The sequence below is a fragment of the Oncorhynchus mykiss genome, chromosome 25, assembly GCF_013265735.2.
Source record: "Oncorhynchus mykiss isolate Arlee chromosome 25, USDA_OmykA_1.1, whole genome shotgun sequence".
NCBI classification, from domain to species: Eukaryota; Metazoa; Chordata; class Actinopteri; order Salmoniformes; family Salmonidae; genus Oncorhynchus; species Oncorhynchus mykiss.
The window spans coordinates 41,454,250-41,480,316 of NC_048589.1; the positions used below are offsets into that span (position 1 = coordinate 41,454,250).

The 26,067-nt window shown below is 48.4% G+C and overlaps 1 protein-coding gene across 1 annotated transcript in view; it reads right to left on the bottom strand.

Moving 5' to 3' along the window:
• The window catches only part of LOC110505966 (N-lysine methyltransferase SMYD2-A), a 37,461-nt gene that overhangs the window by 5,853 nt on the left and 5,541 nt on the right, over positions 1-26,067 (bottom strand). Inside the window, exons 2-8 of the mRNA XM_036962680.1 lie at positions 19,042-19,105; positions 11,569-11,679; positions 11,213-11,273; positions 6,756-6,880; positions 5,437-5,504; positions 2,185-2,287; positions 805-915 (exon numbers count right to left, since the gene is read on the bottom strand). Coding sequence (XP_036818575.1) covers positions 805-915; positions 2,185-2,287; positions 5,437-5,504; positions 6,756-6,880; positions 11,213-11,273; positions 11,569-11,679; positions 19,042-19,105 — 643 coding nt within the window. The remainder of the gene's footprint in view (positions 1-804; positions 916-2,184; positions 2,288-5,436; positions 5,505-6,755; positions 6,881-11,212; positions 11,274-11,568; positions 11,680-19,041; positions 19,106-26,067) is intronic.

A 26,067-nucleotide genomic window follows, 5' to 3' on the forward strand; every position in this document is an offset into this window, starting at 1 on the left:
GTAGTAATAGTAGTATTGGTAGTAGTAATAGTAGTATTGGTATTAGTAGTAGTAGTAGTAGTAGTAGTATTAGTAGTATTAGTATTAGTGGTAGTAGTGGTATTAGTAGTAGTATTAGTATTAGTGGTAGTAGTAGTAGTAGTAGTAGTAGTAGTAGTAGTAGTAGTAATACGAGTAGTAGTAGTAGTAATACTAGTAGTAGTAGTAGTAGTAGGTGGTAGTAGTAGTAGTAGTAATAGTAGTAGTAATAGTAGTATTGGTAGTAGTAATAGTAGTATTGGTATTAGTAGTAGTAGTAGTAGTAGTAGTAGTAGTAGTAGTGGTAGTAGTAGTAGTAGTATTGGTGGTAGTAGTAGTAGTAGTAATAGTAGTAGTAATAGTAGTATTGGTAGTAGTAATAGTAGTAGAGGTAGTAGTAGTAGTATTGGAAGTAATACTAGTAGTAGCAATGGTAGTAGTAGTAGTAATACTAGTAATAGTAATACTAGTAGTAGTAATACTAGTAATAGTAATACTAGTAGTAGTAGTAGTAGTAATACTAGTAGTAGTAGTAGTAGTAGTAGGTGGTAGTAGTTGTAATACTAGTAGTAGTAGTAGTAGTAGTAATAATACTAGTAGTAGTAGTAGTAGTAGTAGTAGTAGTAGTAGCAATGGTAGTAGTAATAGTAGTATTGGTAATAGTAATAGCATTGGTAGTAGTAGTAATAGTGGAAGTAGTAGTGTTTTCATAGGCTGTGTGCTAGTTACAGTGACCTCGTATGGTCTGGTTTGTACATCTGTGGTTACTACGTTATTGTACTGTACCTTAGACCGTGTGGCACACTCATTACACACGCAGGTAAAGAAGTATGAATCCCTCAGTCTCTCGTTCCTGTCGTCTGTCGGGTAGAGCAGGTCAATGTAACTGTTGAAGATCTACACAAAGAGAGGAAGGGTTAACAGGACAGACACAGGGAGAGAGAGGAAGGGTTAACAGGACCTCCACAGAGAGAGAGGAAGGGTTAACAGGACCTCCACAGAGAGAGAGAGAGAGAGAGAGGAAGGGTTAACAGGACCTCCACAGAGAGAGAGAGAGAGAGGAAGGGTTAACAGGACCTCCACAGAGAGAGAGAGAGAGGAAGGGTTAACAGGACCTCCAGAGAGAGAGAGAGAGAGGAAGGGTTAACAGGACCTCCACAGAGAGAGAGAGAGAGGAAGGGTTAACAGGACCTCCACAGAGAGAGAGAGAGAGGAAGGGTTAACAGGACCTCCACAGAGAGAGAGAGAGAGGAAGGGTTAACAGGACCTCCAGAGAGAGAGAGAGAGAGAGGAAGGGTTAACAGGACCTCCACAGAGAGAGAGAGAGGAAGGGTTAACAGGACCTCCACAGAGAGAGGAAGAGGAAGGGTTAACAAGACCTCCACAGAGAGAGAGAGAGAGGAAGGGTTAACAGGACCTCCACAGAGAGAGAGAGAGAGGAAGGGTTAACAGGACCTCCAGAGAGAGGAAGGGTTAACAGGACCTCCACAGAGAGAGAGAGAGGAAGGGTTAACAGGACCTCCACAGAGAGAGAGAGAGAGGAAGGGTTAACAGGACCTCCAGAGAGAGAGAGAGAGAGGAAGGGTTAACAGGACCTCCACAGAGAGAGAGAGAGAGGAAGGGTTAACAGGACCTCCACAGAGAGAGGAAGAGGAAGGGTTAACAAGACCTCCACAGAGAGAGAGAGAGAAAGGAAGGGTTAACAGGACCTCCACAGAGAGAGAGTGGAAGGGTTAACAGGACCTCCACAGAGAGAGAAAAAGAGGAAGGGTTAACAGGACCTCCACAGAGAGAGGAAGAGGAAGGGTTAACAGGACCTCCACAGAGAGAGGAAGAGGAAGGGTTAACAGGACCAGGGTTCGAGTTCAGGTTTATTGGGTGTGTGGTATGGTGTGTGAGTGTTCAGGGTGTGTGGCTTGGTTCTTTTATCCTTGTTTGAACCTAAAAACCCTAAAAAGTAAAGCAAGGAAAATCCCCACGAGGATAGAAGAACATAACGTGTGTCTCAGCGTGTGTGTGTGTGTCTCAGCGTGTGTGTGTGTGTGTCTGTGCGTGCCTCGGCGTGTGTGCGTGCCTCGGCGTGTGTGTGTCTCAGCGTGTGTGTGTCTCAGCGTGTGTGTGTCTCAGCGTGTGTGTGTCTCAGCGTGTGTTCAGGCCAGGTCTCACCTCGTCTCCAGGCTGGATGTCCTGCACGGCTCGTACCTCAGCTACTGTCCCCTTATAGGTGACGATGACGTTAGGACTACAACTATGGTTCATCAACGCTACACTGGAGGGAGAGAGGAGAGAGGGAGGAGAGGGAGAGGGAGGAGAGGGAGAGGGAGGGAGGAGAGGAAGGAGAGGGAGGAGAGGGAGGAGAGGGAGGAGAGGAAGGAGAGGGAGGGAGGAGAGAGGGAGGAGAGGAAAGAGGGGGAGGAAAGAGGGAGAGAGAGGAGAGGGAGGAGAGGGAGGGAGGAGAGGAAGGAGAGGGAGGAGAGGGAGGAGAGGAAGGAGAGGAAGGAGAGGAAGGAGAGGGAGGGAGGAGAGAGGGAGGAGAGGAAAGAGGGGGAGGAAAGAGGGGGAGGAAAGAGGGAGGAAAGAGGGAGGAGAGGAAGGAGAGGGGGAGGAAAGAGGGAGAGGAAGGAGAGGGGGAGGAAAGAGGGAGAGAGAGGAGAGGGGGGGAAAGAGGGAGGAAAGAGGGGGGAAAGAGGGGGAGGAAAGAGGGAGGAAAGAGGGAGGAAAGAGGGGGGAAAGAGGGGGAGGAGAGGGAGAAAAGAGGGAGGAGAGAGGGGAGAGAGAGGGAGGAGAGGGAGAGGGAAGAAAGGGAGGGAGGAAAGAGGGGGGAGAGAGAGAGGGAGGAGAGAGGGAGGAGAGAGGGAGGAGGGAGAGGGAAGAGGGGGAGGAAAGAGGGAGAGATAGGAGAGAGGAGGGGGAGGGAGGAGGGAGGGGGAGGGAGGAGGGGGAAGGGAGGGAGAAGAGAGAGGGAAGAGAGGGAGGAAAGAGGGAGAGGGAGGAGAGAGGGAGGAGAGGGAGAGAGGGGGGAGAGGGGGAGGAGAGAGGGGGGAGAGGGGGAGGAGAGAGGGGAGAGAGAGGGAGTAGAGGGGGAGAGAGGGGGAGTAGAGGGGGAGAGAGGGGGAGTAGAGGGGGAGAGAGGGGGAGAGAGGGGGAGAGAGGGAAGAGAGGGAGGAAAGAGGGAGAGGGAGGAGAGAGGGAGGAGAGGGAGAGAGGGGGGAGAGGGGGAGGAGAGAGGGGAGAGAGAGGGAGTAGAGGGGGAGAGAGGGGGAGTAGAGGGGGAGAGAGGGGGAGTAGAGGGGGAGAGAGGGGGAGTAGAGGGGGAGAGAGGGGGAGAGAGGGGGAGAGAGGGGGAGAGAGGGGGAGAGAGGGGGAGAGAAGGGGAGAGGGGGAGAGAGGGAGAGAGAGGGGGAGGGAGGGGGAGAAAGGGGGAGGGAGGGGGAGAAAGGGGGAGGGAGGGGGAGGGAGAGAGGGGGAGGGAGAGAGGGGGAGGGAGAGAGGGGGAGAGAGAGAGGGGGAGAGAGGGGGGAGAGAGGGGGAAGAGAGGGGGAAGAGAGGGGGAAGAGGGGGGGAAGAGGGGGGGAAGAGGGGGGGAAGAGGGGGGGAAGAGGGGGGGAAGAGAGGGGGAAGAGAGGGAGGGGGAAGAGAGGGAGGGGGAAGAGAGGGAGGGGGAAGAGAGGGAGGGGGAAGAGAGGGAGGGGGAAGAGAGGGGGAAGAGAGGGGGAAGAGAGGGAGGGGGGAGAGGGAGCGAGGAAAGAGGGAGGAGAGGGAGAGAGGGGGGAGAGAGGGAGGAGAGGGAGAGGGGAGAAAGGGAGGGAGGAAAGAGGGGGGGAAAGAGGGGGAGGAAAGAGGGGGAAGAAAGAGGGGGAAGAAAGAGGGGGAGGAAAGAGGGGGAGGAAAGAGGGGGAGGAAAGAGGGAGAGAGAGGAGAGAGGAGGGAGAGGGAGGGAGGGGGGGAAGGGAGGGAGAAGAGAGAGGGAAGAGAGGGAAGAAAGAGGGAGGAAAGAGGGAGGAAAGAGGGAGGAAAGGGGGAGGAAAGGGGGAGGAAAGGGGGAGGAAAGGGGGAGGAAAGGGGGAGGAAAGGGGGGGAAAGAGGGGGGAAAGAGGGGGGAAAGAGGGGGGAAAGAGGGGGGAAAGAGGGAAGAGAGAGAGAGGGGGGAGAGAGGGGGGAGAGGGGGGAGAGAGAGGGAGGAGAGAGGGAGAAATGAAGATAATGATGTGTCATCCATTCGTAATGATTGTGATTCTACTCTTCTTTCCTAAAATGTATTTAATATCTGAATGTTCAAAATGTTGAATCCAACAGTTCCTGTTACTACAGTTCCTGTTACTACAGTTCCTGTTACTACAGTTCCTGTTACTACAGTTCCTGTTACTACAGTTCCTGTAACTACAGTTCCTGTTACTACAGTTCCTGTAACTACAGTTCCTGTTACTACAGTTCCTGTTACTACAGTTCCTGTTACTACAGTTCCTGTTACTACAGTTCCTGTTACTACAGTTCCTGTTACTACAGTTCCTGTTACTACAGTTCCTGTTACTACAGTTCCTGTTACTACAGTTCCTGTAACTACAGTTCCTGTTACTACAGTTCCTGTTACTACAGTTCCTGTAACTACAGTTCCTGTTACTACAGTTCCTGTAACTACAGTTCCTGTTACTACAGTTCCTGTTACTACAGTTCCTGTTACTACAGTTCCTGTTACTACAGTTCCTGTTACTACAGTTCCTGTAACTACAGTTCCTGTTACTACAGTTCCTGTTACTACAGTTCCTGTTACTACAGTTCCTGTAACTACAGTTCCTGTTACTACAGTTCCTGTTACTACAGTTCCTGTTACTACAGTTCCTGTTACTACAGTTCCTGTTACTACAGTTCCTGTTACTACAGTTCCTGTTACTACAGTTCCTGTTACTACAGTTCCTGTTACTACAGTTCCTGTAACTACAGTTCCTGTTACTACAGTTCCTGTTACTACAGTTCCTGTAACTACAGTTCCTGTTACTACAGTTCCTGTAACTACAGTTCCTGTTACTACAGTTCCTGTTACTACAGTTCCTGTAACTACAGTTCCTGTTACTACAGTTCCTGTTACTACAGTTCCTGTAACTACAGTTCCTGTTACTACAGTTCCTGTTACTACAGTTCCTGTTACTACAGTTCCTGTTTGTACAGTTCCTGTTTGTACAGTTCCTGTTACTACAGTTCCTGTAACTACAGTTCCTGTTACTACAGTTCCTGTTACTACAGTTCCTGTTACTACAGTTCCTGTTACTACAGTTCCTGTTTGTACAGTTCCTGTTTGTACAGTTCCTGTTACTACAGTTCCTGTAACTACAGTTCCTGTTACTACAGTTCCTGTTACTACAGTTCCTGTACTGCCAGTGGTGTGAATGGGTCCAGACAGTGACAACATTGTAGACTTACTCAGGGAACACAGCAGAGCCCAGGTGAGACAGCTCCTCATCCTCTATGGTGAAACCATTACAGTTTACCTACAGGGGGAGGTAGAGAGACAGGTGGGAGAAGGTGAGGGGGGGCTCGAAGGGGTACAGGGGGGGTCGAAGGGGTACAGGGGGGAGGTAGAGAGACAGGTGGGAGAGAGAGAGGAGACGTGTAAGGACAAATATGGTAGCAGACTACCAAATATGGTAATCCTCGTGGTAGCAGACAAGAAATGCTAGTGGTCTGTCCTGACTAATGTAATGAAACTAAAAGGTTAAAGGTCAGGTCCCTCAGGGCTGTCCTGAGTGGGTGAGAAGGCTGGTGTCATGGAGGCATTCAGGGGATTATGTCTGTGTGTTAACAAGACAGAGAGAGAGAGAGAGAGAGAGAGAGAGAGAGAGAGAGAGAGAGAGAGAGAGAGAGAGAGAGAGAGAGAGAGAGAGAGAGAGAGAGAGAGAGAGAGAGAGAGAGAGAGAGAGAGAGAGAGAGAGAGAGAGAGAGAGAGAGAGAGAGAGAGAGAGAGAGAGAGAGAGAGAGAGAGAGAGAGAGAGAGAGAGAGAGAGAGAGAGAGAGAGAGAGAGAGAGAGAGAGAGAGAGAGAGAGAGAGAGAGAGAGAGACGGAAAGAGAGAGAGTGAGGAGAGACAGAAAGAGAGAGAGAGAGAGAGAGAGAGAGAGAGGAGAGACGGAAAGAGGGAGAGAGAAAGACAGAAAGAGGGGGAGAGAGAGAGAGAGCCGGAAAGAGAGAAGAGATTGGCAGCTGACAGCTCGACCCGCAGGAAAGAAAAAAACATTGTTGAGAGAACTAATCAAAGATCCGCACATTTCAGTTTGAATACTGCATTTACAACAACCTCCTGTCCAGATCAGTGTCCCACGCGAGCCAGGCTACCCGTGTCCCACGCGAGCCAGGCTACCCGTGTCCCACGCGAGCCAGGCTACCCGTGTCCCACGCGAGCCAGGCTACCCGTGTCCCACGCGAGCCAGGCTACCCGTGTCCCACGCGAGCCAGGCTACCCGTGTCCCACGCGAGTCGAGTCAGCCAGGCTACCCGTGTCCCACGCGAGTCGAGTCAGCCAGGCTACCCGTGTCCCACGCGAGTCGAGTCAGCCAGGCTACCCGTGTCCGATGCGAGTCGAGTCAGCCAGGCTACCCGTGTCCCACGCGAGTCGAGTCAGCCAGGCTACCCGTGTCCCACGTGAGTCGAGTCAGCCAGGCTACCCGTGAATGTGACCACAGCAGTAGTGATGATGCAGAGCTGCTGTAACATAGATGTATAAGAACTAGATCCTATCCTCCTTACCTGTCCAAAGAGCACAGTGAGGGTTTGGTCATCAGGGAAGTCTATGTGTCGAGAGTAGAAATGATGCAGCGCAGCTATATCCGTCTGGTTCATCTCATTCTTCTCACTGTCCAACTTATCCAGGTCTGAGAGAGAGGAGAGAGAAAGGGGAGAGAGGAGGTGGTGGAGAGAGAGAGGGGGGTGGTGGAGGGAAAGGGAGAGGGGGGGTGGTGGAGGGGAAGGAGAGAGAAAGGGGAGAGGAGGTGGTGGTGGAGGGGGAGGAAAGAGGAGGGGTAGGAGAGAGAAAGGGGAGAGAGGTGGTGGTGGAGAGCGAAAGGGGAGAAAGGGGAGAGGAGGTGGTGGTGGAGGGGGAGGAGAGAGGAGGGGTAGGAGAGAGAAAGGGGAGAGAGGAGGTAGTGGAGGGGGAGGAGAGAGGAGGGGTAGGAGAGAGAGGGGAGAGAGAAGGTGGTGGAGGGGGAGGAGAGAGGAGGGGTAGGAGAGAGAAAGGGGAGAGAGGAGGTGGTGGAGGGGGAGGAGAGAGGAGGGGTAGGATAGAGAAAGGGGAGAGAGGAGGTAGTGGAGGGGGAGGAGAGAGGAGGGGTAGGAGAGAGAAAGGGGAGAGAGGAGGTGGTGGAGGGGGAGGAGAGAGGAGGGGTAGGAGAGCGAAAGGGGAGAGAGGAGGTGGTGGAGGGGGAGGAGAGAGGAGGGGAAGGAGAGAGAAAGGGGAGAGGAGGTGGTGGTGGAGGGGGAGGAGAGAGGAGGGGAAGGAGAGAGAAAGGGGAGAGGAGGTGGTGGTGGAGGGGGAGGAGAGAGGAGGGGAAGGAGAGAGAAAGGGGAGAGGAGGTGGTGGTGGAGAGGGAGGAGAGAGAAAGTGGAGAGGTGGTGGTGGAGGGGGAGGAGAGAGGAGGGGAAGGAGAGAGAAAGGGGAGAGAGGTGGTGGTGGAGGGGGAGGAGAGAGGAGGGGTAGGAGAGAGAAAGGGGAGAGAGGAGGTAGTGGAGGGGGAGGAGAGAGGAGGGGTAGGAGAGAGAAAGGGGAGAGAGGAGGTAGTGGAGGGGGAGGAGAGAGGAGGGGAAGGAGAGAGAAAGGGGAGAGGAGGTGGTGGTGGAGGGGGAGGAGAGAGGAGGGGAAGGAGAGAGAAAGGGGAGAGGAGGTGGTGGTGGAGGGGGAGGAGAGAGGAGGGGAAGGAGAGAGAAAGGGGAGAGAGGAGGTAGTGGAGGGGGAGGAGAGAGGAGGGGTAGGAGAGAGAAAGGGGAGAGAGGAGGTGGTGGAGGGGGAGGAGAGAGGAGGGGAAGGAGAGAGAAAGGGGAGAGAGGAGGTAGTGGAGGGGGAGGAGAGAGGAGGGGAAGGAGAGAGAAAGGGGAGAGGAGGTGGTGGTGGAGGGGGAGGAGGCAGAGAAACATTAATCTTCCCATTTCAGGTCATACACTGAACAACATATAAACTCAACATAAAGTGCTGGTCCCATGGTTCATGCTGAAATAAAAGATCCCAGAAATGTTATTTCTCTCAAATGTTGAGCACAAATTCGTTTACATCCCTGTTGGTGAGCATTTCTCATTTGTCAAAATAATCCATCCACCTGACAGGTGTGGCCTATCAAGAAACTGATTAAACAGCATGATTGCACAGGTGCACCTTGTGCTGGGGACAATAAAAGGCCACTTTAAAATGTGCAGTTGTGTCACAACACAAAGCCACATATGTATCAAGTTTTTATAGGGGACGTGCAATTGGCATGCTGACCGCAGGAATGTGCACCACAGCTGTTGCCAGAGACATTATTGATAATTTCTCTACCATAAGCCGCCTCCAAACGTTACTTTAGACAATTTAGCAGTATGTCCAACCGGCCTCAAAACTGTAGACCTCATGTATGCCCAGGACCTCCACATACGGCTTCTTCACCTGCGGGATCGACTGCGACCAGGCACCTGGACGAAACTGTAGGTTTGCACAACCGAAGAATTTCTACATAAATAGTCAGGAACCGTCTCAGGGAAGCTCATCTGTGTGCTCGTCGTCCTCACCAGGGTCTCGACCCGACTACAGTTCAGCGTTGTAACCGACTTCAGTGGGTAAATGCTCACCTCTGATGGCCACTGGCACGTTGGAGAAGTGTGCTCATCACGGACTAATCCCGGTTTCAACGGTACCGGGCAGATGGCAGACGGCGTGTGTGGAGTTGTTTATGTGAGAGGTTTGCTGACGTTGTGAACAGAGTGCCCCATGGTGGAGATGGGGTTATGCTATAGGCAGACATACGCTACAGGCAATGAACATAATTGCATTTTATCGATGGCAATTTGAATGCACAGAGACAGCATGACGAGATCCTGAGGCCCATTGTCGTGCCATTCATCCACCACCATCACTTCATGTTTCAGCGTGATAATGCACGGCCCCATGTCGCAAGGATCTGTAGACAATTCCTGGAAGCTGAAAATGTCCCAGTTCTTCCATGGCCTGCATACTCACCAGACATGTCACCCATTGAGCATGTTTGGGATGCTCTGGATCGACGTGTACGACAGCGTGTTCCAGTTCCCACCAACATCCAGCAACTTCACACAGCCAATGAAGAGGAGTGGGACAACATTCCAACAGGCCACAATCAACAGCCTGATCAACTCTGTGTGAAGGAGATGTGTCGCGCTGCATGAGGCAAATGGTGGTCACACCAGATCCTGACTGGTTTTCTGATCCACTCCCCTACTTTTTTTCTCTCTTTCTTTGTGGTACAGCATCTGCATATCTGAATTGCCAGTCATGTGAAACGCATAGATTAGGTCCTAATTCATTTTTTAATTTTTTTATTATTATTAACAGATTTCCTTATATGAACTGTAAAAATCAGTAAAATATTTTCAATTGTTTGGTTTATATTTTTTGTTCAGTGTACTATAGTCATCTAGAACACAACATATGAGTCAGATGTTTTCTTGTTGGCACAATGAGGTCAGACCTAGACTAGCCTGGACCCAGATCTGGCTGGGCTCTTGTCGACTACATTGCTGTCGACATAAAGTCCCTGTGGATCAGAAGGGGGGGGGATACGTTCTTGGAAGGGGGGGGCTGGAGGCAGGTGCACCTGCTAGGCAATGTGACAGGTGTGAGGGGTCATGATATATGCCAGCAGCCTGTTGTCTGTGCAGAAACCCGAAAGACCTCCTCCTCTATGAACAGCTAGACTAGAGGAACGGAGAGGCCTCCCTAGACTAGAGGAACGGAGAGGCCTCCCTAGACTAGAGGAACGGAGAGGCCTCCCTAGACTAGAGGAACGGAGAGGCCTCCCTAGACTAGAGGAACGGAGAGGCTTCCCTAGACTAGAGGAACGGAGAGGCTTCCCTAGACTAGAGGAACGGAGAGGCCTCCCTAGACTAGAGGAACGGAGAGGTCTCCTCTATGAACAGCTAGACTAGAGGAACGGAGAGGCCTCCCTAGACTAGAGGAACGGAGAGGCCTCCTCCATGTTGGTCCAGTCCCACACAGACTATCCTCCCCTCTCTCAGTATGTACAGGCCAGGATACAAGTGTGTGTGTGTGTGTGTTCTCCACTTCCTCATTTGGCAGTGAGCCTGTACTATAGATCATCTATTAATAGTTCTCCTGTAGGTCACACTATGTGACCAGCTCTAGTTCTACTGTAGGTCACACCATGTGACCAGCTCTAGTTCTCCTGTAGGTCACACCATGTGACCAGCTCTAGTTCTCCTGTAGGTCACACCATGTGACCAGCTCTAGTTCGACTGCAGGTCACATCAAACAGCAATCACCAACTCAGAGAGGCTGCTGCCAACCAATCACAGGCCACTTTAACAATGTTGACATTTCTGACACTACTCATATATGTATATACTGCACCTTGACTATGCCGCTCGGCCATCGCTCATCCACATATTCAAAGCCCTGACCTCAATCCTATAGGAACCTGACTGAATTACACCAACTCAGTCAGGAGGAATGGGCCAAAATTCACCCAACTTATTGTAGGAAGCTTGTGGAAGGTTACCTGAAACATTGGACTCAAGTTAAACAATTTAAAGGCAATGCTACTAAATACTAATTGAGTGTATGTAAACTTCTGACCCACTGGGAATGTGATGAAAGAAATAAAAGCTGAAATAAATAATTCTCTCTACTATTATTCTGACATTTCACATTCTTAAAATAAAGTGGTGATCCTAACTGACCTAAAACAGGGAATTTTTACTAGGATTAAATGTCAGGGATTGCGAAAAAAATGAGTTTAAATGTATTTGGCTAAAGTGTATGTAAACTTACAACTTCAACTGTATGTCCTATGTGGGGTTGCAATATTCTGGTAATTTCCCCCAAATTCCCTGGTTTTCCAGAAATCCCAGTTGGAGCACTCCGGCATTCCTGTTTATTCCCGCCATGATTCCGGGAATCTTCCAACTAGGATTTCTGAAAACCCTTTTGGGAGTTTTAGTACTATGTATCTAATCTGTGTACTTACGGGCTTCAAACTCGCTGAGGAGTAACAGCCTCTCTGACTGTGTCCGTTCCGTTGTGACTTTCTGGTGAAGACACAGACAAAGCAGAACACATTTAGGGGGAATTGATCCACACACACCCATCCACCAACCCACCCATCCGTCAACCAACCCACACACAGACCCATCCACCAACCCACCCATCCACACACAGACCCATCCACACACAGACCCATCCACACACAGACCAACAGACCCGCCCACCAACAGACCCGCCCACCAACAGACCCGCCCACCAACAGACCCCGCCCACCAACAGACCCCACCCACCAACAGACCCCACCCACCAACCCACACACATACATACAGACCCACCCACCTGTTTCATGATGATCCTGGCCACCAGTCTGACGGTCTCTGACGGACACCAGTTCTCCCCATAGGAACACATGGCTGTACACTCCAACTTGTGCATCGGCCAGTCTCCCTTCTACAGGTGTGTGTAAAGAAGGCAGACAGAACATATTAGAGATGTGCTTTACTCAAGGACACAGAACACAAGTCTGCAGGCAAGCCATCTGATGTGTGCCCCACTTGCCTTGGCAAACAAACTACTATCTATTCAAAACGGTTTCTGACAGAGAGTCAGAGGCATGAAAGATCGTCATGGCAACCACCAGAACAATGTGTCTGATTCACATATTCCTAAATGCTGTAATTATTATTATTTTAGCAGAAGTTGTTATCCAGACTTCTTCAGTATATATGGCCTATCTCTGGAATCAAATCCACAACCCCTACCCTACACTTGTTCCTGGAGAGATACCCTCCTGTAGGTATACATTACAACCCTGTTCCTGGAGTTACCCTCCTGTAGGTTAACTCCAACCCTGTTCCTGGAGAGATACCCTCCTGTAGGTTTACAATCCAAACCTAGTTGTAACTAACCTGGTTCATCTAATCAACCAGATCAGGTGAACTAGATTAAGGTTGGAATGAAAACCTACAGGAGGGTATCTCTCCAGGAACAGGGTTGGAGAGCCCTGGTTTAAAGCTACAGGAGGGTATCTCTCCAGCAACAGGGTTGGAGAGCCCTGGTTTAAAGCTACAGGAGGGTATCTCTCAGCAACAGGGTTGGAGAGCCCTGGTTTAAACCTACAGGAGGGTATCTCTCCTGGAACAGGGTTGGAGAGCCCTGGTTTAAACCTACAGGAGGGTAGCTCCCCAGGAACAGGGTTGGAGAGCCCTGGTTTAAAGCTACAGGAGGGTATCTCTCCTGGAACAGGGTTGGAGAGCCCTGGTTTAAACCTACAAGAGGGTATCTCTCCAGGAACAGGGTTGGAGAGCGGTGCGTCAGGTTTCCCAAAAGCATTTTTAAAGCCAAGTAACCGGTAACCCAACGGCCGCCTCAGACCACCGGTAACCCAACGGCCGCCTCAGACCACCGGTAACCCAACGGCCGCCTCAGACCACCGGTAACCCAACGGCCGCCTCAGACCACCGGTAACCCAACGGCCGCCTCAGACCACCGGTATCACCCATCACCCTGGGGAGATCTTGTGGAATGCACTGTTAGCATTCAAGACTAACCAATGACATTTTGACAATCCATCCTGGGGATCAGAGGGAAGAATTCACTGCAGGGAAAAGCTGTAAAAAAGACATTACTTTCCTGGACTGAGAACTGAGAGAGGCAACAACCGACATACAAGTCAATATACACCTAGTGCATTATTCATTTCCTCTGAAAGTGGCGCTGTGATTGTGTAAAAGTGGTGGAAGTCAATGAGGATCGTAAGATGGCAAGTCTGATTTACAAACCCACTATCAATTACTATCCCCGGCAACGTCCACACCGGATGCTAATTGGTAGCCTATTTCATGTCTATTCCTGGTTGGTGATCTCTTATAGTTTCAGGGTTGTGAAAGCCTGTGTCGACACAGTCCTCTCCCATTCAATCTCTTTATGAAGAAGATCATATCATTTGCAGCGGTCCTGTGAATGTATTTCCCAGAAGCCCATTCATATTGATCTGCAGAGCCTCTCGCCTCAATAGCTGTGTTGTATCCGGTCTTGGCATCGCATCTTTTAACTACCTCATTTTCAACTTAGTCTAGTAAATAAAACAATTTAATTAATTATTTGTGGCCTTGGAAGTCATTTGGGTTTTTTGCAGCTCCAGAGCTAACGACTATTCAGAATGAAAACATAGTAATTGACAGTTGATTATACTAATTGTTGATACAGTAGTGATGCATGATCATTGCACAGGTGCACCTTGTGCTGGGACAATAAAAGGCCACTCAAATGTGCACTTTTGTCACACAACACAATGCCACAGATGTCTCAAGTTTTGAATTTGGCAGTAAGTCCAACCGACCTCACGTGTAACCCCGCCAGCCCAGGACCTCCACATCTGGCTTCTTCACCTGTGGGATCGTCAGAGAACAGCCACCCAGACAGCTGATGAAACTTTGGGTTTGCACAGCCAAAGAACTTCTTCACAAGCTCATCTGTATGCTCGTTGTTCTCACCAGGGTCTTGATCTGACTGCAGTTTGGTGTCGTAACCGACTTCAATTGGCAAATGCTCACCTTCGATGTCCACTGGCATTCTGTGAAAGTTCACGGATGAATCCCGGCAAGATGGAGTCGTGTGGGGGAGCGGTTTGCTGATGTTAATGTCGTGAACAGAGTGCCCCATGGTGGTCATGGGGTTATGGTATGGGCAGGTCTAAGCTACGGACAACAAACACAACTGCATTTTATCAATGTCAATGTGAATGCATAGAGATACCGTGACGAGATCCTGAGGCCCTTTATCGTGCCATTCATCCGCCGCCATCACTTCATGTTTCAGCATGATAATGCACTGCCCCATGTCACAAGGATCTTTACACAATTCCTGGAAGCTTAAAATGTCCCAGTTCTTACATGGCCTGCATACTCACCAGATGTTAACCATTGAGCATGTTTGGGATGCTCTGGATTGATGTGTAGGACAGCGTTTTCCAGTTCCCGCCAATTTCCAGCAACTTCGTACAGCCTTTGAAGAGGACTGGGACATTCAACAGGCCACAATCAGCTCTATGTGTAGGAGATGTGTCACGCTGCATGAACCAAATGGTCACACCAGAGACTGACTGGTTTTCTGATCCACGCCTCTACCTTTTAAGGTATCTGTGACCAACAAGATGCATCTCTGTATTTCCCAGTCATGTGAAATCCATAGATATACATTAATTAGGCCCTTTCCATTGACTGATTTCCTCATATGAACTGTAACTCAGTAAAATCTTTGACATGGTTGCATATTGCATTCATATTTTTGTTCAGTTAACCTGCAGCACTCCAGGAACTGAGTTGCCTAGTCCCTGTCCTACAGAGGAAGGCCCAGAGCTTCCTACTTTCAGAGGAAGGCCCAGAGCTTCCTACTTTCAGAGGAAGGCCCAGAGCTTCCTACTTTCAGAGGAAGGCCCAGAGCTTCCTACTTTCAGAGGAAGGCCCAGAGCTTCCTACTTTCAGAGGAAGGCCCAGAGCTTCCTACTTTCAGAGGAAGGCCCAGAGCTTCCTACTTTCAGAGCTGTTGAACGCAGCTCGAGTTTCAGAGGAAGGCCCAGCGCTGTTGAACGCAGCTCTAGTTTCAGAGGAAGGCCCAGCGCTGTTGAACGCAGCTCTAGTTTCAGAGGAAGGCCCAGCGCTGTTGAACGCAGCTCTAGTTTCAGAGGAAGGCCCAGCGCTGTTGAACGCAGCTCTAGTTTCAGAGGAAGGCCCAGCGCTGTTGAACGCAGCTCTAGTTTCAGAGGAAGGCCCAGCGCTGTTGAACGCAGCTCTAGTTTCAGAGGAAGGCCCAGCGCTGTTGAACGCAGCTCTAGTTTCAGAGGAAGGCCCAGCGCTGTTGAACGCAGCTCTAGTTTCAGAGGAAGGCCCAGAGCTGTTGAACGCAGCTCTATTTTCAGAGGAAGGCCCAGCGCTGTTGAACGCAGCCTAGTAGTTGTGTTACACTGGTTGTGTGGGTTCACTATGACCTTTCCTTAGGGGGATCCATTTCTCTGGAACACACACACACACACACACACACACCTTCCCTGGGGACTCATTTATAAACGTTGTGTACTTAAAAAAATATATACATGTATATACTCCAAAACATGCCAGTTCAGGGAAAAAGTTGTCATTTATCAAAAGTGATATTGAAGAGAGCAATTGTGTTTAGCTCTATGGTCTTTAGACCGTACGCAGGCAGTAGTCTAATGTTTAGTGTTTAGCTCTATGGTCTTTAGACCGTACGCAGGCAGTAGTCTAATGTTTAGTGTTTAGCTCTATGGTCTTTAGACCGTACGCAGGCAGTAGTCTAATGTTTTGTGAAAATTATCACATGCTTATTCATTACAACAGGTAAATAAGATGAGAACATTCGCCACTAGTGAGTAGAGCTATTTTCTAGCATTTATTTTTTGCACTCTAAAATAGTTTGAAATAAGCCAAGGAATCCATTTCATTTTCCACAATCATTGCAGAATAAATTCCTCCTCTTTTTCTGACTGTGATGGTTTCATAGCCACGAAGTAGCCTAAAGGCCCGACAATGTCCCAGCTTCTCATTGAATTCAAACCCACTTTACAGTAGAAAAATTGACTTCCAAGTATTTTTATCTCTATTCGATCCGGAGCGCAGTTTTAAAAAAACGGTAGAGCAGAAGATTCCCATTTGTGTTTTTGTAGACGTCTGAATAATGTCTCAATGAAATATTGTTTACTTTCGAAAACATAGGCTATTTTTATAACCATTGCAGAATGTACTTTGTATTTCATCTGTAAATATGAATAAAATGATTAAATTACGAGCCTAGTTGGTTTAGCCACTGAAAAAGTCGGGAACCTTCGCTTGCCATGATTGGCTGAGATAATGAGTGGGCTGGACATGCTGGGAGAGGAGTTTGGATTGGTCTGCTCTGTCTAACGTGAGCTCTTCAGTATGTGTTGATAGTCCGGGCCAACCGCAACCTTTTTTGAAAAGATAGAACATTAGCCATCAAGAACTACAAAAGTTTTTTTCTACTTTTCTCAACAACATTGATGCCCTGAATTTAGCAGGCTCTATCGCCTACCCAAAAGACTTACATTACCCACCTGGTGTGTCCGGCGGTGATTACGGCCATCTATTGTTTGTCATGAACATGTGTACATGTCTAGACCATAGTGACCCATCCACTTAATTAGATGTGGCTGAGGGGGTGATTATAGCATGTTCTTCACATGACCCATCAATGTAGACCAAGTGTGTTGGTTAAGCGTCATCTAATAATGATTAAATATTTCTGTATCTGTACACTTTGTTTTTGATATTGCTACCCATGTACACCCTTCTGTATCGTCTGCAGGTGACAAGTGAACCTAGATTTGATACAGTATGCGTTTACCACATATGTGAACCCTTAAAGAGATGGGTGGGGCTCAGGCTTATGAGGGTGTGAACGATGCTGAAAGAAAGGGTGTAGACAGAAGAGGTCTCCACCCCCAAAAAAAACAATTCAGGGGCAAATTTCTCTCAAAAGTGAGGTTAGAAGTTTAGCAACTTTCAAAGCAGAATTATTTTCCTGTTGTTCCTCAACTGCAGTGTATGATACGCAATTTTCTAGCTGTAAATCTTTACTTTTATCCAATGTAAAAAAATCACAAATTGAAAATGTTGCTACATAAGACCGAATCAGGGCGGTTGGTCATCATGTGGGAAAGTCAAAGGGATCTGAATACTTTCCCGATGCCCTGTAGATGTGTCTGTATATAGAATAAGTTAAAAGGAAAAACAAAAATAAATGGAGGAACTTACTCTGGAACGATCGAGTAGAATATATTATTTAAAAAAGAAGGCAAATTATATTGACTTTTTTTTTTAATTCAAATTTTTTTATTTTTGAATCTTCAACATAGAAATGCTACCTGAAATAATCTACAGAAACTTGTTACAAATGACGGAATATTCCATGATTCACCAAAATGGTATTTCAGAAGAGGAAGCAAAATACATGTTATCCAGATTACAACCTCTCACTTTCAGTTAATTGAATACGGAACCTTCTGGTTTTTTTAATATCCCCCTTTCTAAAAACGAGCCTTTCTAAAAACGACCCTTTCTAAAAACGAGCCTTTCTAAAAACAACCCTTTCTAAAAACTAGCCTTTCTAAAAACAACCCTAAAAACTTTTCCTCCAGAAAAGACTGAACAAATATTTAGTTTTATTTAATTCAAATATTATTATGTTAAAAAATAATTTAATAATAATTTATAAATAAAATAATAATTTATAAAGAAAATAATAATTTATAAATAAAATAATAATTTATAAATAAAATAATAATTTATATATATATATATTTTTTTTGTATGTAATAAAATTGTTTTAAAAATGAATTATCTTTGTGAATGATATTATGAATAGGAAAGGTGGAGTAGTCACGTGGCATTAACAAAAATATATGAAAATGTCTGCTCTATCCAAAACTACAACCAACTGATTGCAGCATTAACGCAAACATGGAGGAGACAAGCGGAAGGGGAGAAGGTAAGACACTTGTTTGTCTGACCTTTATTACTGATCAGAATTGGCACACAAAAAATCTAAGTTTTACTTGAGGACCAAAACGCTGACAGTGGCACCATACAGGTGGCAAAATAGTTGGGAAGAGATTTGATGTGCCGATTCCGTGGCACATGGTTTATAAACTGACACACAAATCTTGATTTAAAATCTTGTTTTTCTATATAAATACAAAACTTCTAGCCACAAACAGAATGCTATGTATACGGGAGAATACAACCATCTCAGCAGATTTTGCTTCGGGAAAAACAGAATCATTAGACCACTTATTTTGGTATTGTCCCTTCGTAGCTTGTTTCTGGTCACAGGTTTAGGAATGGCTGAAAAAAAAATCACAACATTTATCTCAAATAAACCCTCCACTGTTGGGAGATTTGAAAAGCCATAGTCAAAACAACAATATAATAATACTTTTTAGTAAAAATATTTATCCTTATCTTACAATCTGTAGATATGCGAATAAAAAAAAAGGTTAATAAATACAAATATACAGCACATGGAAAACACAAGATGGCGGTTTCCTGTTCCTGTTTCATGGACAGAGTAGCTAAGGTGTGGGATTAAAACCTCCTGTTCTATAATAGTTAGTACTTATACATGCTACAATGTGTTTTCAGTCCTATCTAACCAGATATAATGTATATCAAATGACTATTCTTGCTATGTAAGGACTGTGGAAAAACTAAATGTGTGTAGACTGTAACAAAATAAAAAGCTTAAAACAACTGAGATCGTGGATGGGACCAAAGTTTGTAACACTTTTTTTTTTAACTACGTTAAAAATGTCTAAAATATGCTAAATGCTAAGGTTTGCTAATTCTGTAGCCAGTTAGCTATCTAGTTAAGTACTTAGCTTCTTGCTAAATCAAGCGTCGCTTGGTTAACAGCAGAGAATCCCCTCCTGGATCAAGAGCTTTGCCGTTTAATATTTGTTTGTTTTTTTGGCGTGCAGCAAACTGTGAGTAGCCTTTTTTTGTTACTTTATGAGCTGGGAAGTCCTGCAAATATTTTAGGTCAGAGACTGTATAAAAATGGATCATAATGCGCTAGCATTAGCATTTGCTATGGGATTTGACATGTACTTGTTAGCGTTGCTAACATTCGGTTCTCAGAGGATCAGTGTGGTTTGAAAATAGCACCCATTGTCTTCAGTGCCTGAATTACCGAATATCCTGGGGATGTTACAAGGTCAACATTACAGTATTTACACACTGTCATATAGTAAGCATAGTAACCACAAACACACTATACCTGGCAGTCGATCTCACAGTAGTAAGCTTGTTTACACTTTCCACATTTGGAGAGGCCTTCCTTCCTGCAGAGAGAGAGAGGAGAGAGAGGAATGGGGGGGAAGGAGAGAAGAAGAGGAGAAAGAGGAGAGAGAGAGAGAGGAAAGAAGAGAGAGAGGAGAGAATGTTGTCAAATCTTGTTGTTGAAAGTTGAGATGAGCGAGACATCAAGGATAGTAAGATATTACCTACACACCAAGCTCTCGCTGTCTCAAACACACACACATACACACACACACACTCAAGTGTGGGTTCACATCCATCTCTCTTAAGGGCAGATGGTGCAAAGAAAGGTCACTTTTCTATATATATATATAAATATATAAATAGTCCTGGGCATGTCTCCAGAAACAAGTGAGGCTGTGGGGTGTGTGGGTCCGTGTGTGTAGGCTACATATAAAAAGGCCTGTCCTAGAGAGTCAGGAATGCCACTACTAAAGCAGGTTCCGCTCCGGTCTCTCAGCCTCACGGTGTGTCACAAACTAAAGCAGGTTCCGCTCCGGTCTCTCAGCCTCACGGTGTGTCACAAACTAAAGCAGGTTCCGCTCCGGTCTCTCTGCCTCACGGTGTGTCACAAACTAAAGCAGGTTCCGCTCCGGTCTCTCAGTCTCACGGTGTGTCACAAACTAAAGCAGGTTCCGCTCCGGTCTCTCAGCCTCACGGTGTGTCACAAACTAAAGCAGGTTCCGCTCCGGTCTCTCAGCCTCACGGTGTGTCACAAACTAAAGCAGGTTCCGCTCCGGTCTCTCAGCCTCACGGTGTGTCACAACAAACTAAAGCAGGTTCCGCTCCGGTCTCTCAGCCTAACAACAAACTAAAACAGGTTCCGCTCCGGTCTCTCAGCCTCACGGTGTGTCACAACAAACTAAAGCAGGTTCCGCTCCGGTCTCTCAGCCTCACGGTGTGTCACAAACTAAAGCAGGTTCCGCTCCGCTCTCTCAGCCTCACGGTGTGTCACAAACTAAAGCAGGTTCCGCTCCGGTCTCTCAGCCTCACAACAAACTAAAGCAGGTTCCGCTCCGGTCTCTCAGCCTCACGGTGTGTCACAAACTAAAGCAGGTTCCGCTCCGCTCTCTCAGCCTCACGGTGTGTCACAACAAACTAAAGCAGGTTCCGCTCTGGTCTCTCAGCCTCACGGTGTGTCACAACAAACTAAAGCAGGTTCCGCTCCGCTCTCTCAGCCTCACGGTGTGTCACAACAAACTAAAGCAGGTTCCGCTCCGGTCTCTCAGCCTCACAGTGTGTCACAACAAACTAAAGCAGGTTCCGCTCCGGTCTCTCAGCCTCACGGTGTGTCACAACAAACTAAAGCAGGTTCCGCTCCGCTCTCTCAGCCTCACGGTGTGTCACAAACTAAAGCAGGTTCTGCTCCGGTCTCTCAGCCTCACGGTGTGTCACAACAAACTAAAGCAGGTTCCGCTCCGCTCTCTCAGCCTCACCGTGTGTCACAAACTAAAGCAGGTTCCGCTCCGGTCTCTCAGCCTCACGGTGTGTCACAACAAACTAAAACAGGTTCCGCTCCGGTCTCTCAGCCTCACGGTGTGTCACAAACTAAAGCAGGTTCCGCTCCGGTCTCTCAGCCTCACGGTGTGTCACAAACTAAAGCAGGTTCCGCTCCGGTCTCTCAGCCTCACGGTGTGTCACAAACTAAAGCAGGTTCCGCTCCGGTCTCTCAGCCTCACAACAAACTAAAGCAGGTTCCGCTCCGGTCTCTCAGCCTCACGGTGTGTCACAAACTAAAGCAGGTTCCGCTCCGGTCTCTCAGCCTCACGGTGTGTCACAACAAACTAAAGCAGGTTCCGCTCCGGTCTCTCAGCCTCACGGTGTGTCAAAACAAACTAAAGCAGGTTCCGCTCCGGTCTCTCAGCCTCACGGTGTGTCACAACAAACTAAAGCAGGTTCCGCTCCGCTCTCTCAGCCTCACGGTGTGTCACAACAAACTAAAGCAGGTTCCGCTCCGGTCTCTCAGCCTCACGGTGTGTCACAACAAACTAAAGCAGGTTCCGCTCCGGTCTCTCAGCCTCACGGTGTGTCACAACAAACTAAAGCAGGTTCCGCTCCGGTCTCTCAGCCTCACGGTGTGTCACAAACTAAAGCAGGTTCCGCTCCGGTCTCTCAGCCTCACGGTGTGTCACAAACTAAAGCAGGTTCCGCTCCGGTCTCTCAGCCTCACGTTGTGTCACAACAAACTAAAGCAGGTTCCGCTCCGGTCTCTCAGCCTCACAACAAACTAAAGCAGGTTCCGCTCCGGTCTCTCAGTCTCACGGTGTGTCACAAACTAAAGCAGGTTCCGCTCCGGTCTCTCAGCCTCACGGTGTGTCACAACAAACTAAAGCAGGTTCCGCTCCGGTCTCTCAGCCTCACAACAAACTAAAGCAGGTTCCGCTCCGGTCTCTCAGCCTCACGTTGTGTCACAACAAACTAAAGCAGGTTCCGCTCCGGTCTCTCAGCCTCACGGTGTGTCACAAACTAAAGCAGGTTCCGCTCCGGTCTCTCAGCCTCACGTTGTGTCACAACAAACTAAAGCAGGTTCCGCTCCGGTCTCTCAGCCTCACGTTGTGTCACAACAAACTAAAGCAGGTTCCGCTCCGGTCTCTTAGCCTCACAACAAACTAAAGCAGGTTCCGCTCCGGTCTCTCAGCCTCACAACAAACTATAACAGCTCCACTCTCCGTCTCAGCCTGTAGCCTTCAGACCAAACAAGACCAGGGCTGGGTCAATATAATTCCAATAAATTCAGAAACTTAAACAATTCCAAATCTTCCTCGTTGAGAAGCATTGAAGAGAATTGGGATTTCAGGGTACTTTCAGGGTACAACAAGTGTGTGGTTAAAATTGGCAAAAACCACACACACATATTTCTTTCCACAGGGCCGTGGGGTGAGACAGGGATGCAGCTTAAGCCCCATCCTCTTCAACATATATATCAACAAATTGGCGCAGGCACTAGAACAGTCTGCAGCACCCGGCCTCACCCTACTAGAATCTGAAGTCAAATGTCTACTGTTTGCTGATGATCTGGTGCTTCTGTCACCAACCAAGAAGGACCTACAGCAGCACCTAGATCTTATGCACAGATTCTGTCAGACCTGGGCCTGACAGTAAATCTCAGTAAGACAAACATAACGGTTTTCCTAAAAGGTCCAGTTGCCAAGACCACAAATACAAATTCCATGGGGGGGTACCGGTACAGAGTCAATGTGGAGGGGGTACCGGTACAGAGTCAGTGTGGGGTGGTACCGGTACAGAGTCAGTGTGGGGGGGTACCGGTACAGAGTCAGTGTGGGGGGGTACCGGTACAGAGTCAGTGTGGGGGGGTACCGGTACAGAGTCAGTGTGGGGGGGTACCGGTACAGAGTCAGTGTGGGGGGGGTACCGGTACAGAGTCAGTGTGGGGGGGTACCGGTACAGAGTCAGTGTGGGGGGGTACCGGTACCGAGTCAGTGTGGGGGGGTACCGGTACCGAGTCATTGTGGGGGGGGGGTACCGGTACCGAGTCATTGTGGGGGGGGGTACCGGTACCGAGTCAGTGTGGGGGGTACCGGTACAGAGTCAGTGTGGGGGGGTACCGGTACAGAGTCAGTGTGGGGGGGGTACCGGTACAGAGTCAGTGTGGGGGGGTACCGGTACAGAGTCAGTGTGGGGGGGTACCGGTACAGAGTCAGTGTGGGGGGGTACCGGTACAGAGTCAGTGTGGGGGGGGGTACCGGTACAGAGTCAGTGTGGGGGGGGGTACCGGTACAGAGTCAGTGTGGGGGGGGGGTACCGGTACAGAGTCAGTGTGGGGGGGTACCGGTACAGAGTCAGTGTGGGGGGGGTACCGGTACAGAGTCAGTGTGGGGGGGGTACCGGTACAGAGTCAGTGTGGGGGGGGTACCGGTACAGAGTCAGTGTGGGGGGGTACCGGTACAGAGTCAGTGTGGGGGGGTACCGGTACAGAGTCAGTGTGGGGGGGGTACCGGTACCGAGTCATTGTGGGGGGGGGGGGGGGGGGTACCGGTACCGAGTCATTGTGGGGGGGGGGGTACCGGTACCGAGTCAGTGTGGGGGGTACCGGTACAGAGTCAGTGTGGGGGGGTACCGGTACAGAGTCAGTGTGGGAGGGTACCGGTACCGAGTCAGTGTGGGGGGGTACCGGTACCGAGTCATTGTGGGGGGGGGGGGGGGTACCGGTACCGAGTCATTGGGGGGGGGGGGGTACCGGTACCGAGTCAGTGTGGGGGGGGGGTACCGGTACCGAGTCAGTGTGGGGGGGGGTACCGGTACCGAGTCAGTGTGGGGGGGGGTACCGGTACAGAGTCAGTGTGGGAGGGTACCGGTACCGAGTCAGTGTGGGGGGGTACCGGTACCGAGTCAGTGTGGGGGGGTACCGGTACCGAGTCAGTGTGGGGGGGTACCGGTTAGTCGAGGTAATTTGTACATGTAGGTAGGGGTGAAGTGACTATGCATAGATAATAAACAGCGAGGAGCAGCAGTGTACAAAACAAATGGAGGGGGGGGGTCAGTGCAAATAGTCCAGTGGCCATTTGATTAAATTGTTCAGGAGTCTTATGGCTTGGGGGTAGAAGCTGTTAAGGAGCCTTTTGGTCCAAGACCTGGTGCTCTGGTACCGCTTACCGTGCAGCAGTAGCAGAGAAAACAGTCTACGATTTGGATGACTGGAGTCTCTACCAATTTTGGGGTCTTTCCTCTGACACCCCCTATTATATAGGTCCTGGATGACAGGAAGCTTGGCCCCAGTGATGCACTGGGCCGTACGCACTACCCTCTGCAGCAGCTTGCGGTCAGATGCCAAGCAGTTGCCATACCAGGCAGTGATGCATCAGGTCAGGATGCTCTCGATGGTGCAGCTGTAGAACTTACTGAGGATCTAGGGACCCATGTCAAATCTTTTCAGTCTCCTGAGATGGAGAAGGTGTTGTCATGCCTTCTTAAGGACCATCTTGGTGTGTTTGGACCGTGTCCTTGATGTAGACACCAAGGAACTTGAAACTCTCGACCCACTTCACTACAGCCCAATCGATGTTAATGGGGGCCTGTTCGGCCCGCCTTTTCCTGTAGTCGACGATCACCTCCTTTGTCTTGCTCACATTGAGAGAGAAGTTGTTGTCCTGGCAACACACTCTGACCTCCTCCCTATAGGCTGTCTCATCGTTGTCGGTGATCAGGCCTACCACTGTTGTGTCGTCAGAAAACCAGAAAACTTAATGGTGTTGGAGTTATGTTTGGCCACGCAGTTGTGGGTACACAGGGAGTACAGAAGGGGACTAAGTACACACCCCTGAGGGGCCCCAGTGTTAAGGATCAGCGTGGCAGACGTGTTGTTGCCTACCCTTACCACCTGGGAGCGGCCCGTCAGGAGGTCCAGGATCCAGTTGCAGAGGGAGGTGTTTAGTCCCAGGGTCCTTAGCTTAGTAATGAGCTTCGTGGGCACTATGAAGTTGAACGCTGAGCTGTAGTCAATGAACAGCATTCTCACATAGGTGCTCCTTTTGTCCAGGTGGGAATGGGCAATGTATAGTGAAATTGCATCAACTATGAATCTTTTGGGGCGGTACGCAAATTGGAGTGGGTCTAGGGTATCCTGAAGGTTGCTGTTGATGTGAGCCGTGACCAGCCTTTCAAATCACTTCATGGCTACTGACCTGAGTGCTACGGGGCGGTAATCATTTAGGCTGGTTACCTTCACTTCCTTGGGCATAGGGACTATGGTGGTCTGCTTGAAACATGTAGGTATTACAGACTCAGTCAGGGAGAGGTTGAAAAGGTCAGTGAAGACACTTGCCAGTTGTTCCGCTCATGCTTTGAGTACACATCCTGGTAATCCGTCAGGCTTTGTGAATGATGACCTGTTTAAAGGTCTTTAAAGCTCACATCAGCTTCCGAGAGTTTTACCACACAGCTAGTGCTTTCATGCATGGTTCAGTGTTGCTTGTAGGGTTTCACATTTTGGGGAATATTCAGAGGTGGAACCTTTCCATGGGAATTAACGGGAATATATGGGAATTAATATTAGCCAAAGAGAGGAGTCACAAAAAGTACAAAGAGATAAAAAAATGTATCACTAAGCTTTGATGATCTTCATCAGATGACACTCATAGGACTTCATGTTACACAATACATGTATGTTTTGTTCGGTAAAGTGCATATTTATATAAAAAAAATCTAATTTTACATTGGCGCGTTATGTTCAGTAGTTCTAAAACATGCAATGATTTAGCTTAGAGCCCCATCAAATTACAGAAATACTCAAAAACCATTGATGAAGATACAACTATTTTACATGGAATTAGAGATATACTTCTCCTTAATGCAACTGCTGTGTCAGATATTTTTTTTACTTTACGGAAAAAGCAAACCACGCAATAATCTGAGAACAGCGTTCAGACAACAAAGAAGCCAAAGCGATATCCGCCATATTGGGTAGTCAACAATAGCATTAGAAATATTCACTTACCTTTGATGATCTTCATCAGAATGCACTCCCAGGAATCCCAGGTTCACAATAAATGCTGGATTTGTTCGATAATGTGCATCCTTTATGTCCAAATAAATCCTTTTGTTAGGGCGTTTAGTAAGCAAATCCAAACGCGCGTGCAGGTCCAGCAGAACGTCGGACGAAAAGTTCAAAAAAGTTATAACAGTCCTTAGAAACCCGTCAAACTAAATATAGAATCAATCTTTAGGATGTTAACATAAATGTTCAAAAATGTTCCAACCAGAGAATTCCTATGTCTGTAGAGAAGCAATGGAACAAGAGCTAACTCTCTCGGGACCGCGCGTCATGAGACCAAGGCACTCTGCCAGACCACTGACTCAAAACAGGTCTCATGAGCCCCTCCTTTATAGAGAATCCTCAAACAAGTTTCTAAATCTAGTGGGGAAGACGTCGTTGATGCACTTATTGATGAAGCCGATGACTGAGGTGGCATACTCCTCAATGCCATTGGCTGAATCCCGGAACATATTCCAGTCTGTGCTAGGAAAA